The sequence below is a fragment of the Myotis nattereri genome (genome assembly GCF_964212035.1).
Source record: "Myotis nattereri genome assembly, chromosome: 20".
Classification (NCBI taxonomy): domain Eukaryota; kingdom Metazoa; phylum Chordata; class Mammalia; order Chiroptera; family Vespertilionidae; genus Myotis; species Myotis nattereri.
The window spans coordinates 2647190-2664734 of NC_138096.1; the positions used below are offsets into that span (position 1 = coordinate 2647190).

A 17545-nucleotide genomic window follows, 5' to 3' on the forward strand; every position below is an offset into this window, starting at 1 on the left:
GTCCCCCCTGGGGTCCGGGCTGAGCGCTCCGGCGGAACCCTACATGCTTCTCGCTACAAGTGCCCCCCGAATAGTGAGACGGAGCTTGCTTTTACCGGTGGGACAAGACAAGGGGGGCTCCTGCTGACGGTAGCTTATGGGTAAGTCAGGTTTATTAATGGGCTATTTCATGTCCATTAAAATATTTTCCTGCGCCTCTTCTTTCCCTGCAATTCTGTATTTTTAAACTCTACGACGAAGTACAAAGTTCTTTTTTGGATACATCAGTTACACTGAAAATACATCACTGATTCGTGTATGTGAATGCTGACTGAATGCCTACTGCGTGCAAGGCACTGTGGCAGGTGCTGCTGGACTGAAGTCGTGAGAGAATGAGTAATGATTGGCTATGAGGTGGGTGTGGTGTTTTTTGTTTTGTTTTTTAGAATTAATGGCTACAAATTAATTATATGGACCTAAACAAGGGACTGAGCTGCGGAAAAAAGAAAAAGGCAAAGGAAATAAGTACATACTATGAGTCTGATTTTAAAATACACGGCAGAGCACATTCGTGCTTTTCCTAATATTCCTTACAGTATTTCCAGAAGCCTTCCAATACATATAAGGCAGATGCAAGATAGAAAAATAAGTCCTGTTTAAAGGAGATGTTCCCAATTTTAACCACACTCTATCAAGTATATTTCACACATAAGTATAAATACTAAAAATCTTTATAGAAAGGTAGTTCATGGCCACTTGTAGTAGTCTCAATAGGTAACCTTAAAATATTACAGACTCTAGACCTTGACTATTTGACCATGGAGGAAGGTGATGCAATACATAATTTAGTCTGGAAACAGACTTCTATGCTGATAGTCTAATGTGAACAAATTTAAGTTTTCTTTTATTTCCAAGAAGGGAGGATGCAGAGAAGAAAAAGCAAGGGGGAGGAGAATCTGTTCAAACTTCATCGAAACCCTAAAATCCAGTCATTTTAAACATGGACGCTTTTCTCCTGAAAAGCCCAGTGAATTCCATATGGATAAGTACGTTCCCATTCCCTGTTGGTATGGATTTTCATGGTTATTTAGAGAATAAATAAGTGCTTTCTCATTTTTATGACAGCGTTCAACTTCAAAATGAGGTTCGGTAATGGCATCTGAACATGAGGGGGGAGTTAAATGTTTACAAAAAAAAATACGTCAACCTAAGAGAGATGACGGGGGGGGGGGGGCGGGGGGGAATAGAGGCGGGGTGAGATGATACAAATGATCGGCAACGATTCTAATGGTAAAAACTCTCTAGGGGAATAAAGGGTCCAAGTTACTTTAAGTAGCAAAAACGGGGAAGTTAAGACTCAAGGGAAATGCTCATTCATTGTACACGGATACAGCACTGTCTGAAGTAGAGAAGTAGTAAAATATCTTACTTACTAAGTTAAAATATAGGCTTTATATTTCATACGATATCGAATGCGCACATAAAAATACCAGTGTTTTTATCTTGTTTCTGTTCAGACACTTCTTAAGCAACTGTGTTCTTTGGTGCCGGGAGAATTCATCGGCATTTAGGGCTAATGGAACAGAAGACTCAAAATCCCACACCTCTAAGGGGAGAACCAGAGTGGGCGCAGGAGAGCAGTAAGGAAGCGGAAATGGCACTGCAGGAGGCGAATGCACTTCTTCCCCGAGTCACACTCTGGCTCCCAGCTAGAAAGTCCTGCAGCCTACTGGGCTTTCATCGGTTTTGAGATTTTCCTAGTGGGAAGGTATCCCAGAGAGAAATAGATCCTCCTAAGTTGTAAAATCAGCAAAGTCAGTGAGAAGAACGTACATTCACTCAATGTATTCGATATAAGTAAGGAAGTCTCGAAAAGGCTAAGCAGTTCCACCAGAGCTGAAGAAGTGTTTTGATTTTTCATTCTTCCTTGTTAAGTAAAGACTAAGTATAGATACGGTCTGCATACAGGCTGACATTCTGAGTCATTCACAATAGTCACATCCCTTGGCTTGGCTTTGCAAGTTCCAGAAACTACTATTTAATACCATCCATAACACAGCATTTCCAGTGAGTGGAATTATAGAGCAATGAAAAATCAGAAGATGGCTCCTGGAGCCTCAGAACCTCTAAATATACACACATTAACAACCTCGGTTTTCTAAAGAAACAAGTTTTAAGTAATGCTAGTTTAACCAATGGAGAAAAAACTTCTATCAAAATATACAATTTCCATTACAGACTAGAAGGCTAACATTAAAAAAATAGTTGTAGGCCAAAAAGTTTGCTTCTATGAATGACAGGCGTCATATGATCCCTTTGAAGACAAAAGCATCGGATGAGATCGGCCGCTCCCTGTGACCTTCTTCCTTGGTGAGTGTTTGATGAATTCATAGACACTCAGTCTTTAGATGAAGGTGCATCCACGCTTCCTCACCCAGATTTCCAGCCGGGAGACCACGCACTTCAGAACCTCAAGTGGGATTTATGCTTTACCATGTACCTGAAAAATAATATGACAACACGTTATAATGACTAAGGATGTTAGAACTTTTAGAAGTTACATGTAAAGACACTTAAAATCAACAGCGAGAGGCTGTCTGTCTCCTGGAAGCTTGCTGCCTTCACCTTGGGGAGAGGGGCTGCTGTCACCTTGGGGAGAGGGGCTGCTGGAGGAAGCGAGCAGCAGCGTTCCTCGTACTGAGTCTGTAAGACGGCCGGGCGAGGATGCTAAATGTCTCTCCGCACTACATTATACATTATAATCATCGGGTTACTTCAATCACCTGACTTTGAGGAAACCCGTAATAATCAGTGGGGGACTTAAGACCAAGGAAGTTAGATTCTAAAGGGCGCCTCAAAGAAAATACCAGGTTCAGGGGTATTAACTGTGACTGTAGCTGTTCTTACAGTTCCCAGCTGTAAAACTCCTATTGCTGTAAAGGACCTTAACTCCTCTACACTCGGAATGAAATACATTCAGCAACTAAGCTCCTTTCCCCGGCTGCCCACAACTCGAACACAGCCAGAGACCCCTCTGTGCTGCCAGAAAACACAGGGCTCTGGTCGTCCGCACTCCCTAGGTGGACAGACACCAGGGTCAGAGGTCACCCAGCCCCCCAGCCAGACCAGGGGGTCGAGACAGATCAGGTCTTCGGGCTCGGGGGCTGGTGCGCTTTCTAGCGTTTAAGAAGCCCCTTCTCCCCCGGAATCAGCATCAGAGGCAGCTGCAAGTTACCGGCTGGAGACCCGCACCCAGGCAGACGAGGTGTGAGAAGAGGACACGGGGAGAAACGGCCCACAACTCTAAGGAACTTAGACTCTGACGAGCCAGGAGTCCCTACAATACAGCAGAAGGAGTGCATCTGAGGAGCAGGAATACCTGTCCAGTGTTTCCCAGAAGCGTAAGAAAACCGGCCTGTCCAAGTGGCGCTTGTGGTAGCTGAGCTCCAGCACTGTCACGTCCCACTTCTGCACGTTGGGGTCTAGACGAACTTCATCGTATTTGAGGTGGAAGGCTTTAACTATTTGGGGGAAATAACATTCTTTACTCAAAATGCAATCAAATGAAAGTACTTTAGAAAATAAATTAAAATACCCAACACAGACATCAGCAAAAAACAAAAAAAACCTAAACTAAAACATAAAGCAATTTTTCTTCCACCAACCGAAGCTATTATAACCAAAGTGATCTTTGCAATAGATGCTAAAACTGTGGCATCCTCAAAAACATTCAACGGACAAATATTTCCTAAGGGTTCATACATGCCAGCCACCCGGGACTGACAAGAGGACTGAGGCACAATGCAATGGGCCCCTGGAAAGTAAGGCTGTTAAATACAATACGATAAATGATAAATGCAGGGCAGCAGAGAAACACAAAAGCGTACCTTACCCAACCATGGAATTCAGAAAAGGCTTGCATAGGCAGTGGTGTCTAATCTAAGACCTAAAGGTGGAGTAAGAATTAGGCTAACACAGAACCAAAGTGACCCAGTTAGCAGTAAGAGCATGCGCACAGAGACAACGGTTCACTCTGGGGCCGAAGAGAACCGAATGGACCCACACGTGCCACGTCGCTCATGGGGGAGCGAGGAAGCGGTGAGACCACAGGGGCCTGGAGCGATGCTGGCTCCGGCCGCAGGGAGGAGTCTGGACTTTCCCCCACGCAGACTCCTGCCAAGTGCTGAGCACAGCGATGGCACCACACACGCATCCAGAGGAGACAGGCGTGGTCAGCTGGGGAGAAGGCATGCGTGGCAAGAAAGACATCCAGAATCAGAAAATTAAGGAGGGAGAACTCATGGGACTTGTAAGAAATGACGGCAAGGAGGAGACACACGAAGGCCTGTCGAGGTTCCCTGGAAGGAGATGAAATGCTGCCCCCTCAGTGCGGCTGCCCTTTCACAGGTGCACGTGACATGGAAGGTGTTTAGCTTTTCTTTCCATTTTTCTAACATAGGATGTGACTGCTGCTCTCACCAATACTGTCTAGTATGAGGGGTCTTGAGAGAATCTGATTAACTGTTAATTTCTGATAGCTACTTTATGGATTGTACAATATTGCTTGCTCAAGGCCCAATTTTCTATGGAAATCCCAAGTGAATCATCTGAGCCCACAGAAAAACAAACTATTTATAAATTATTTGCTTTTATATATAAAGGACCTTTCATTGGACACATTACTTATTTTGAATTGAATTCAAGTTAATGAATTTGAACCAATTCATTATAGGAGCTTCAGGAAACCCATTTGCAAAATGGTTTTTATGGGTAAAAAATATTTTATTAAGTTTTAAAATTAAATAAATCAACATCTCAAGACCTCCTTATGTTTCACTTTCTAATTTTCTCAGCATGATTGCTTTAAGTCATTCTTAAAGATACAGTTTATATTTTTTAAAATAATTTGCCTAAAGCCACAAAGGCATACAGTATATAGTTCCCTTTGATAATTTCAATGGATTTAGTTTATACAAGACTTATTTTTTCAACAGAAGAGACAACTTAGTAAATTAATACTGAAATTTCAGAGTCAAAAAAGTTTAAGCCGCAATGAAGAAACATAAGGTTTCTCTCATCATACAAAATGTTCTATTAGCACAAAGCAATTGTGGTGAGAAAACGTACACCACGACATGACCACAAACAGCTTTCTTATTCCGAAAAAGGCTGAAAGGATTAAGCCTCAGCAAAAAGTGAAGAGACTCTCTACACAGAGCCAGGTGCCTGGTGGCACAAGGACCACCAGAGCGAGACCCTGCACACAGTGCAGAGCGGCTCCTTTCTGCAACTGCATGAATCTTGTCAACTGTTTTTTGTGGGAACAAAGAAGCAAAAAAATTAAAGAGGTGCCCTTGAATAATATTTAGTAGGTAGCATGATGGCATGTCAAGTGACAAAGGGACAACATAATACAAACATTTATTAAATTTTTTAAATTAACTAGAAAAAATTTGAAGAAATCCTCATTTAAAAATCTTGATTACAAATGTACGCATATGCAGCCAACTCAAACATAAAGAAAATAACAATTTAGAGAAGTGATATCCAGTTATAAGTTCAAATTTCTCATAATTCTGAAAAGGTTTTATTATACAATCCAGTATTTAATATCTCCTCCAAAACTTTGTATTTTATTATTATGCAATATACAGAAAATATAATTTTTGCCAAGGCCCATACAGATGCTCCCAAATACCCCGTTTCCTCCCCCTACCCTATACAGGTATGATCATTTTCAGTGTGTGTGTGTGTGGGGGGGGGGGGGGGGTGCAAAAGCAGCAAGAACAAAATCAGCAAGGAGACAAATTAAAAGCTAAGAGGTAATATGTCCTTAAGTTTCTGGCTTTAGGCAAATTATTTAAAAACCTAACTGAGGAAGAAACGTTTGGGGCTCCGCTCGGAATAGGTTGAGCCTGATGTCCCAATGGGACCTCCCTGGAGTCACCTGGTCACCAGTGAGCTGTGAGGCCCAGGCCACCAGGCTAGAGGCGTGGCTCCGGAGCGCCATCAGCTCCCTGAGAGAGTATATCGGTAAAGGAGACAGGAGACGAACAGAAATAGGGGCTGAGCGCCAGAGGAAGAGGAGCCAGGGAGCCTGGGAGGCCTAACAGGTCACAGGAAGATGACTTTAAAAAAAATGAATTTATTGATTTGAGAGAGTAAGAGAGAGAGAAAGGAAGGGAAAAAGAGAGAGGGAGAGGGAGGGAGGGAAGGATGGAAAAAGAGAGAATGAGACAGAGGGAGGGAGGGAAGGAGGGACATCGATTTGTCCCACTTATGTATGCATTCACTGGTGGATTCTTGTGTGTGTCATGACCAGGGATGGAACCTGCACCCTGACATCAGGATGGTGCGCCAACCTACGGAGCTACCCAGCCAGGGTGAAAAAGAACATTGTAACAAAGAGAACATTTGACTCAAGGAGTCCAATTCTGATAAGGGGGTCCAAAGCATCCAGTATCTGGGTCACTAGTGAGTTTGGTGGGAACAGTTTCGTGGAAGGCAAGAAAAGTGAGGCTACAGTAGACTGAGAATGGGATGGAAGACAGTGAGTTAGCAGAGAGAACTCCTTCAGAAGCCTGGCTGTAAAAGCTGAAAGGCAGGAGCCAGAAGGACAGGCAAGGTCAAGGGAAGGGTTTATTTTGTTCTGTTGGTTTTAGGACAGAAGGGGCAAGAGGCTTTCACTTTAAACGCTAACAGAAAGGAGTCAGTAAAGGATGACGAGAAAGAGATCAATTCGTGGAATTGCTCATTACTAAGCTCGCACCTAAATTTCAGAAACTAAACCTGAACAAAATGACAATGAAACCCTTATTCTTTAACCCTTTGTGGTCCAATGTTATTTTTGGAATTCAAACAGCCTGGTCCAAATTAATTGACGGGATTGAATGTTGAACTTTTTAATGTTCTTATTGCTTGACGTTGGACCTGCTCCTAGCACCTGGTCTGTCGAGTCAGCCTCGAGGTTGGACCAAAAAGGGTTCATGAAATTGAGAGGGCACTGACATCTGGACACATTCTAATAACTTTTTACAATACTATTCCCTGAGCACGCAAGCCGTAAAGTAAAGCACAGCGTTCCTGTTCACTGACGTCCTTTCACTAAAATTCTCCCCCTCTCTGTACCTTTTAGCTTTACTTATCAACTCTGCACATGACTCAAGTTTCAGGAATAGCAGAGAAAGCCACCTTCGTGGTGGAAATGCTAGAATTCATCACGTGAGTACGTCTCCCCCGGGTGCCACTTTAGCCTGGAAGAATGGTGGACCCACCAACAAAAGCAGAGGCTGCTGACAATAAGCTGATTGCACAGCAGCACAATCTACACTCATGCAAAAGTTGTCATTTCTAATAAACATCTGTTTCGTGAGAATGCTTTTTATAAAGTAGTTCTAGTACGCCACTAACTTCACTGGGTACTCGGATTTAAATAATTGAAATATCCCTACCAGCAAAAAAAGCCAGCTCAACTCATCTACTTCTTAAGGGCCAATGCCCGGTCTCTGAGGGGAGAAGCCCATATTTAACTGACGTGTGGAATGCCTCCCCCTCACGCTCTGTCCTGTGCGGCCCACAGTGACCCAGCAGAGGAGGCCCCTCCACCAGGGAGCGCGCACTCTGTCCTGTGCGGCCCACAGTGACCCGGCAGAGGAGGCCCCTCCACCAGGGAGCGCGCACTCCAGGCAGGGAGCCCTACAACACAGATATAAACTGGCCGTCGGTTTTCATTAAAACGTACGGACCAGCAACAATACGACTGATTTTAAAGCAGCCTAGAAAGTAATTATTAATGTCGGAGGACATGTGTGATGTTCAAAAAAAGGCTTTAAAAATATTCCACAGGTGCTTAAACATTAACATTATGTATGTGACTTGATAAGGATCATTTGACAGACAATTCTCATCTGCAGAGACACAGATGGCTCTTCCTCCTACATAAAGCCAGACCATTCCTATGCTAGATTCGCAGTACAAAGCAGAATCTTACTTTTAGCAAATATGTCAACTGGTGATCCATCAGGCAAGAGCCATGGCCACCCTTTGAACTGCCACGCAGGACCCTGCACGAAAACGGCCACGACCCGGTCCCTGTAAACAGAAGAGGGGATGGGGGGAGTCAGAGAACAGGCGGCCACGAGCTGTCATTGCTGTGCATCTGAGGCTCACAGCACACGGCCACAGCCTTTCACCGGAGTACTTCCGCCCCTACTGGTACCCTGCCTGGGTCCTGCACCCAAGTCCCTTACATATAATTACATGCACAACCTCAGGGGATCTCTTAGCCTTTTATCTCGGCCCTTCTCGTAAGGACAGAAAGGGCCACTTTTCCAATGCAGCAGGAAACAGTAGCTGATCTATTACTCAAAAAAGCTGGTTTTAAAAGGAAAACATTTAACATTCAAACAAACATTATTCACTTTATATACAAACACCAGACATTATAGTAATTCACCAACCATTTCATAAAGCTCCAAGGCCTTATTTTTAAATTCTGATTATGTGAAAGTAACCTCAGTACAGAAACCAGCTAGACTTTTCTTACACTTTGCAATTGTTTTAAAACTGTTTCACTCACCACACATCTGTAAGTTTTCCTTAAAGCAACTTGTTTTACGAACCATTTAAGTTTCTTTTCCCAAAAAAAGAACAAATCTCCTTCTAGGCCCTCACATTCCATTACTTTAAACAGTAATTAGCCCGGCTGGCATGGCTCAGTGGTTAAGCATCGATTTATGAACTAGGAGGTCCCAGTTTGATTCCCGGTCAGGGAACATGCCCCGGGTTGTGGGCTCAAGCCCCAGCAGCCGATCAGTAAGTCTCTCTCATCACTGATGCTTCTTTCTCTCTCTCTTCCTCTCCCTCCCTCCACCCCTCGTCTCTAAAATCAATAAAAATATATTTAAAAATAAAAACAATGTAATTAAATTAAGAAATTATAATAAATACAACTGCCATAAACCGTTTAAGCCCACCACTAAGAGGCGGGAACAAAGTCCTAACGCTCACATTGGTGAGGTTTCCTCGTGCCTTTACCCTGTGCAGTGCTGGTCTCGGCAGCTGACACGTGACTTACGTTAACACACTGCATCTTCTAAACAGCCCCCCAGGTGAGTGCCACCATCCTTGCCCATTTAGGGAGGAGGAAACACAAGTGTGGGGGCAGGCCAGAAGCAGGGAGAGGGAGAGGGAGGAGGAGCGCGGGAGAGAGATGATTAATCTTGTGTACTGAGTGTGCTCCTGTCCCGTGTGAGGACTGATAAGTCATGAGAACGGCATTCAGTGTCATCACGTGACCTCACGCCTCCTGGAGAGGGTCCTGGGAATGCCCTGAGGCCCACAGATCACTCTATACATCCACGGAAACAGCAAACTTTCGATTCAAGTAAGAAACCTACAAGAAGGATCCGTTATTGTGAAAAACCACAGCTAACAATTCTTAACCTGCTCAAAATCTCCAAGACTGAAATTATATCTTAAATGGAAAATGCCCGCTTTCAAGGGGCCTGAGCTGCATCGGCCACACCCACCCACTCACGGAGCACCACACACGGCCCTTGCTCTGACCAGGCGACGTGCCCCTGCAGCAGCTGGGAGCTCCGGCGCCTGCCACCTCAGGGAGTCTGCTGGCCAGAGCCCCCGACCCCTGCCAGGTCCCCCTGGGCCACAGGACAAGAGGAAGACTCGCCCCAGGGAACTCCTGGAAGGACAGGTGGAAGGGGGAAGGGATGCTACCCCCAGGCTACGGCGCCAATGGCGAGGAACCCAGTGAACAGTCACACGCGGGAGGCGTTCTGTGCCGCAGACCTGGCACCTGTGCACGCTGCTGGCTTCCCTCCCTGCAATAGCTCCACACATATATGCAAACAGGTAACATTCCTACTTCCTGCACGCCTTAGCCTTGATACACATGAAACCTCTTCTCCTTCCCTTCCTGTGTGCTCGGTGTGCCTGGCTGGCTATGGGGAGAACTGTCACACAGGAACGCTCTGTGCTTTAGTAGATGGTGCACACACTGACACTGCCAGCAGCCGACCTCCTATGTCTGAGACCAGCAAACACTCTGAAGGGAGAGTTCATCCACTGCACCGATGCAGTAAGGGCTCCATGTCACAGAGATGAGATGCACTCTTGGACTTTGTATTTTCACTCCAGCTTAGATTAACAAAGTAATTTAAGATTAATTCCTGTATCTTCAGTTATAGTCTCTTTATATTACACATAGCTCAGTATTTTATTAAAGAACACTTCAACATAATAAAAGAGCTAAACCAGGGTGATCGCGTTATTCTTTTTATTAAATTATTCCCTTGTAATAAATGTAGCAATGCCTTCACTTACCGTTTCTTACCAGGAAATCTGAATTTTCCAAATCTAAAATCTAAAACATAGGCCCTCACAACATTAGTCTGCTTACAGTTCTACTCTAAAAGCTGATCCAGAACCAATGGACGGGTGGAAAGAATTTTTACTAAGTTTTCCAGAAGTTAGTGTTTCTTCTTTTAAGTGAAATAAAGTGTAGCTACCTAAAACATAGGTTTGATTAAGTATCACTAGACTATATATTTTTTAAATATATTTTTATTAATCTCAGAGAAGAAGGGAAAGGGAAAGAGAGATAGAAACATCAATGAAAAAAGAGAATCATTGATGGGCTGCCTCCTGTTCGCCCCTTACTGGTGATCAAGCCCACAACCCAGGCATGTGCCCTGACAGGGAATCCAATCCTGAACTCCTGGTTTACTGGCCAACACTCAACCACTGAGCCACACCAGCCGGGCACTGGACTATATTAATGATGACCAAATTAGGCATTAGCAATGGCTTCACAAACAGGTTCTATTTATACCTCATGATAAAATCCACGATCCCAGGAATGACGGGCCAGGTAGGAAATACAGATATCTCACCAGTCCTGAGGCATGAGTTTCAGGGGCTGGTCTACGACTCTGTAGGGAACCGTGACGCTGAGCGCGGTGCCCCCCGGCTGCATCTGGTCTTTCCTTCTCTGTATCAGCGTCTCGTTTTCTCGCTGGCAGCCCTGTTTCTTCTTCTCGTCTGATGGGACAAATCTTTGAAAACACAGAGAAAAGGCCAAAAGGTTCAATGTGATAAAAATAAAAAATAAAAAAAGAAGTTCTATTTTGAAGTGATTTTTTAAATACTGAGCTTTAAACCAAAAACATTGGTTTTTAAAATACACCTGTTCTGCATGTCCAGGTGATGCTTGAAGAGCAAGGGTCTTTCTTCCCCCTGCATGTCGAGTGGAGTGAAAGCTGGCTTCAGCCATAAGTCAGCATGGGTGTGCCTCTCACACACACAATGTCTGTTCACCCGCACCCAGCATCTTCCAGGCTACACAGAAAACCGCACTGATCCTGATTTCCCAGGCGTCATTAGGGAGATTGAATTGTAAACGGAAAGGTGGCTTCAACTGAAGGTGACGTGGCTGGCGAGGCTGCCTCCCAGACAGGTGACTCAGCCCAGCCAAGAACTTCACAAACCACCCGTCACGGTGTATGCCTCCGCAAAATCAGGGAACTGCCACCCAGTTTCAGGGCTGCTTTGCAAATTTTAAAGAAAGAAAATTCAATCTGTGTATGCCCGTTGTCTGTTTTAGTAAACACTGCTGCTGGAGTAAAGGAGCAAATCTGTGTAGGTCAATGCTCTACTGTTCCACCAACCCTGTTCTCCAAAGTACCGCAGCGTCTGCAGCGCTGCTGCCAGCTCTAGGCTTGGTAGTGATCGCCAAGCGCTTCACAACAATCTTTTAAAAATATACACACATCTCCTAAGTCTATCGGCACATTTTCCTCGCTCTGGTGCGCCCCGCCACTGTAGGGGGTGGTGCCATCAGCGCACTCAGGGTGGGTGCTTCTGCTTCTACAGTTCAGGGAGACACGGGGAGGGGACACACGAGAACTTGCACTTGCTAGAATCCTCTGAAAATGTTAACCCCACACACTGGCTTCGCCATCCAGCGATGCTACTGTTGTGACCTGAAGGCTGTCGGTACGTGGTGACTGACAGTGCTGAGCTGCACTGGTGAGCTGGCTGTTCCACATCACGTCACATCTGCTGGGAAAGTCAAGAATGCCGCGTCATCTAAAACTGTCGCCCAGATAGTCACTTTACGGCCTATGGATTCCTTTGGGAAACTATGTTTTCCGACCTATGGGCACATTTATTCGTGTACAGACAAATATGGGAGTGAGGTTACTGCACCGGCGGGAAAGCAGTGAGCCCAGGAAGTTAAAACAGTGCAGATTCTCTCCACTGAAGGTGCTGGTAAATAGTTAGACTCAAGCTCTGCTTTCTACTGCACTTCACCAGGTTCCTGGAATAGGGAACAAAGCCCAGCTTCTGCGGGCAGGGCACCTCACAGAAGTTTCTCCCCCATAAAGCCAGGGCGCTCAGGAGGGAAGTTTGACTTTAGGGTAAACCAGCAATAAGCCCACCGCCCGCCCTTTCCCCCCGCCCCTCACCCCCAGTCGTAACCAACACCATGGCCATTGCCAGGAGAGGCAATCTCACCATTTCCCACTAGACCCCTCTTGGACCGAATCAAGAGTAACAGCCCCGAGCACAGTGATGGCTCAGAATAAACGTTCTCCCAGCCCCGCCTGCGAGCCCTAACCCCGGGGTTTGGGGGAATTACTGGGAAACACACTGTCTTCGCACAGTGATTGCTGGCCTCAAGCTTCTGCTAATCATGTGTCCCTGAGGGGGAGGGACCAGCTCCTGATGACATCGCTCCAGCGCTGAGCCAGCTGTGCCCAGAGCCACGCTTTCAGTGACGTTGCGCCAATGAATTATTCTTTGGTAACGCTACTTTGAGTTGGTTTTTACCACTTACAACTAAAAAGCATTCTAACGAATACAACCAGAACTGCACAACCAAGGCGGTGGATGGATACACATCATTTGGAGAAATACTTTGATGTCCACTGATTCACCCATTTCGTGCTGCAAGGATCGACAAGTAATATTGTCAAAGAATGAAATGCACCTGCAGAGGATTATGCTCCGTGAGATACGGCAGGCAGAGAAGGACTGGTGCCATATGAGCCTGCTGACGGGGAGCTAATGAACAACTGAACTCACACAGTGGACAGACTGACGGCTATCAGAGGGGACAGGGTTGGGGTTGGGGGCTGGGTGAGGAGGGTGAAGGGATTAAAGAAAAAACAGAAAGACAGGCTCATGGACAACAGTATGGGGACTGGCGGAGGGGGGACGGTGAGGGGAGGTAGAGGGTAAGGAGGGGAGGCGGTAAACAGAGATGGAAGGAGACTTGACTTGGGGTGTGAACACACAATACAATATACACATGATATATTATAGCATGAAACCAATACATTATTAGCCAATGTCACCCCAATAAACTCAACAAAAAAATAAAATAAAGAATATAATGCAAGTGAGATATAACTAGGTAAGTTAGGTTATTTTTCCTTTCTCTTAAATAACAAAAGTTGAAATTTAAAAAATGCGATAAACGAATGTCTGGATGTGAAGCCCTCACCCGAAGTGTAAAGTGGTGCCTCGCAGACGCCAGGTGCAAACCTTCCCCGAGTGCCCACCCTCCTTTGTCAGTCAGAGAAACTCCAGAGAAACAGTTCCCAGGAAATGAGCAAGTGAAAGCAATGAAAAACATTAAATAAACCCTAAAAAACACACAAGGAAATGAGGTGTCATGAATGAAACAACCATCAAAAGACAATGAAGGACTTCTTTGATGCACTGACCAAAGATCATTGCTTAATTTTTAAAAAATGAAAAAAAAAGTATCGATGTTTCTATTTTTCCCTCTTCCTTCCTCTCTAAAATGAATAAAACATTTCTGAAAAAAGAGACATGGTAAATGAGAGGTCTGAAGTAGAGCTAACGTAAGTCCCAGAAGGAAGAGGACAAAACAGGGGAAAGGCAATATCTAAGAAGAACCAGAACCGATGACAAGCCTCCGATTTAAGTCTAATGACTCCCAGAGCAGGATATAAAGAAATCTATGGCGAGGGAGAGCAGATGAACAACTGTAAACTGATCTTTAAAACCACCAGATAAAGCCGCCTTCCTTCGAGGACGAACAGCTGACTTGCCGTCATCAACAGTGGAAGCTGGAGGCAGTGGGATGTCTTCCAGGGAAAGAGAAACCAGCACCTCCGGCCGGCTCCACAGCGGCTGAGTCACGCTGCGTGCTGCTGGGCCTGGACCACTCCACCTTTCTGCCTGGTTTCTTCCCCCACAACCCACGTGCTGAGCCAGGCGAGCCCCTGGGGCCCCTCCCCAGCCATCGCTCCTCTCTGGAACTCTGCCCTGAGAAGCTACATCTCGGCCAGAATCGTGAATGCCTTCCAATCAGATTATTTTGAACACAGTTCCAGTCCCACCCAAGCATTTCTCAAAATCATGTTGATCAATGTACAATGTGCTACAGCATTAATTTTGCTATTTAGGGTGTTAAAGTTATGGTGGATTTTACTTTGTTTTGTCTCTTTTACTTACTGTAGGGCTAAAAATTGAAGAATCCGTGCCAACATGAGCTATGGGTTACAGCCAGTCCTGTAATTGTGTGGAGGAGGTTTCAATTATGCATTAATTACACAGCCAAGCCTCCAGCTGACTCACGCTGTAGGGGACATGTCAGCTGCAATGAGGTGTTAAACAATGAAGGGAGTGTTCCAAACTTGGGAGGACCATTAGGCCTGGTCAGCCCTGGGAATGTGGCTGTTGGACTGTGGGCTTCTTTGCAACACGACGAAGGAGAAAGATACTAAAATTCACTGTGTGGTTTTCTTTGCACTATTCGCTGCCGTCTATTATAAAATAATATGTAAGTATTAGATCTGTAATATATGCAGAGAGGCACCACAAAGACTCAGAAAATGAAAAATTAAAGGCAGAATTTCCTTTGTAACATTCCAAAAACTTACTGTAAATTTTCTGTAACCATGCAGACACATTTATGAAAGTACAGTTGTCAATTACTAAAAATTATGAGAACTGTAAATACCAAATTCACAAATCATAAAAACAAAAGAGCTAGAAAAGACTGTAAAGAGCCAAATACAGTAAGTGCAAAAAGCCCACCCCAAGTATGACGACACCTGCTGGGAACTGATCCAGTCACAGGTGCAGGCGTGACTGACAGGTACTGAGAAGGAGCTTAAACCCAGAGATGAGTCCGCTAATAAATTCACAGCAAGCACAGTGTCAGATGCGGAGTCTACCACGCTCCCATGTTCTCGGTGCGTCTCCCTCCTTCCTTAACACTTACTCAGCGCCCGTGGTTAGGCAACAACTGTTTCAAACAGTAGAGACACACAGAAGAACAAGACAACGAGTCCCTTTCTCTGAGGAAATCACAACATCGCTGGAAAGACTGGGTGCCGGACGGCAAGACACGGAGCCCGCACCAAACAGAACCAAGAAATAGAGGCGTTTCCTATTTCACAGAGAATAGACGATGCACGACCCATTCTCGCACACTGATTAGAAGGTGAAAAGCAGACGCATACTCAAATAAAAACAACACATTTTTAAAAGGTAGTTAATCAAAACCATGTTCACGTGGGTCTAACCGTCTCATACTATCAGAGCTATGTCAAGAGGTGGACGAAAATGATTCTATTTCTTATTCACCCAACTGTCGATAATGTGAGGGATGGTAGATTACCAGAGTAATCCACACACGGTCAGAACAGCCAACTTCACTATACAAGCCCAATAAAATATAAAATACAAAACATAAATGTTCCTTCTGTACCCTTAAAACCTGTAATTTTATTAACCAATGTTGCCCCAATAAATTCAATTCAAAAACTCCTTTATTCCATACTGTTAATGGAAAGATCATTGAAAATTTCATTCAAAGGTATAAGGAAAAAATACTTAATGAATGGGTAAATTTGTAATGCCAGGTTACACGGATTGTTGTACGTCTAATTTAAGTCGCAGGCATATAAAAGTCAATTCTGCAGTTGGTAAAACCTAAAATCAGCAAGTACCTCAGCTCATTTTGCTTCTGGCTTTTAATTAGAAGCAGTCTGAATTCTGTTTTGGAGGTGAGGTTACTTCTTTTTCCTTCTCTAAGAACTGTCATTCATCGTTATTTTACTAAGAAAGATAGAGCATTCACTCACACTCCTCCCATAGATATGTGACTGAGTGAATATATTTTCCTAGTTACAACTAAAAATATTTAACAAGAATTTTAAACGTAACACCATTCAAATTATAAAATATTACTGTCATTCTCACAGTGAATGGAAGGATCCTGATATGAAAGACTATATCATGTTTTGAAAATTATATTTCAGACTACCGGTAGAGCAGAAATTGAAATTTGGTATTCTCCAAATAAGAACTACCGAATGGTAACTGCTAATTCACAGTGTCTGCACACTCGGTGGACAGAGAGCTGAACAAATCCCTTACTTCAGGTCCTGCAGCAGGTCCTTCGCGTTCAGCATGGTTATTAAAGAGGTGGTGGCGGCAGGGATTATGATAATGGGTGTGCGAGAACCTGCAAAGACAACATTTTTAAAGGTAGTAAACATGTTATTACTATGAAAAGGAATTATAATTGCTTTCCCAATCAAAAGCTTGTAAATGTATAATTTTCGCTCTTTTGACCTAAAAGTCACTTAAGTCAGCAGCAATATTCAAAATATTTAACAATCAGCCGGCCGGCATGGCTCAGTGGGTGAGCGTCAACCTATGAACCAGGAGGTCACGGTTAGACTTCTGGTCAGGGCACATGCCCGTGTTGCGGGCTCAATCTCCAGTGTGGGGCGTGCAGGAGGCAGCCGATCCATGATTCATTCTTTCATTCATTCTCTCTCTCTCTCTCTCTCTCTCTCTCTCTCTCTCTCTCCCCCCTTCCTCTCTGAAATCAATAAAAAAAATTAACAGTCAGTATGACCTATGCACCTACTAACCCGAATAGATACCGAACACATTCGATACAAGTGCGCAGGCAGAATACCAGCCCAGCTTTGTCATCTCGCTTATTCACAGTCACTTTATAAAATACATTTAGAATCATTTGCAGAATCTTACCTTTCTTCTGATTAGGAGGAGGTCTTGCTTGAGAAACTGTTGAAAGAGAAATAAAAAGCAAACTTTTGAATGTTATAAAAATCACATTATTTTCAAGCTTAAAAGGCAAGTAAAGCCTGAGAATTATTTGTGATTATAGATGACTAGCTCAGTCGCGGCTGTTAACCAGCCTGCACTGCTGCTACTTCAAGTGGGGGGGGGGGGGGGGGCAGGATGAGGGCTGGTTCTGAAATTCCCCGTCCAGGGTCCTCTGAGTAAATGCCGAAGCCACACCCGGGGAGGCCGAGCAGCACTGCCCGCTCCGCCTGCACATGCTCTGTGGGGACCAGAAATCCCAGCCACAGACGAATCCCGGAGGCACACTGCTGAGAGGCAGCGGGGGACAGCCAGCCGGGGGCCCTGGGAGGCCCAAGGAATCATGTGGTCTGGCCCTGCCAAGGCTTAGAGGGGTGAGTTCATTAAATGTCTGACCAGATATCGCAGCTAATGTTTAAGTGGATCATTC

General features: G+C 44.7%; 1 protein-coding gene across 1 annotated transcript in view; it reads right to left on the reverse strand.

Moving 5' to 3' along the window:
- Positions 1 to 256: 256 nt before the first annotated feature.
- CDC73 (cell division cycle 73) overlaps positions 257 to 17545 on the reverse strand; it is a 61927-nt gene continuing 44638 nt past the window's right edge. The window contains exons 12-17 of the mRNA XM_081114610.1: positions 17041 to 17076; positions 16417 to 16504; positions 10890 to 11051; positions 7970 to 8070; positions 3359 to 3500; positions 257 to 2479 (exon numbers count right to left, since the gene is read on the reverse strand). Of these exons, the coding sequence (XP_080970736.1) occupies positions 2443 to 2479; positions 3359 to 3500; positions 7970 to 8070; positions 10890 to 11051; positions 16417 to 16504; positions 17041 to 17076 (566 nt within the window). The 3' untranslated portion in view covers positions 257 to 2442. The remainder of the gene's footprint in view (positions 2480 to 3358; positions 3501 to 7969; positions 8071 to 10889; positions 11052 to 16416; positions 16505 to 17040; positions 17077 to 17545) is intronic.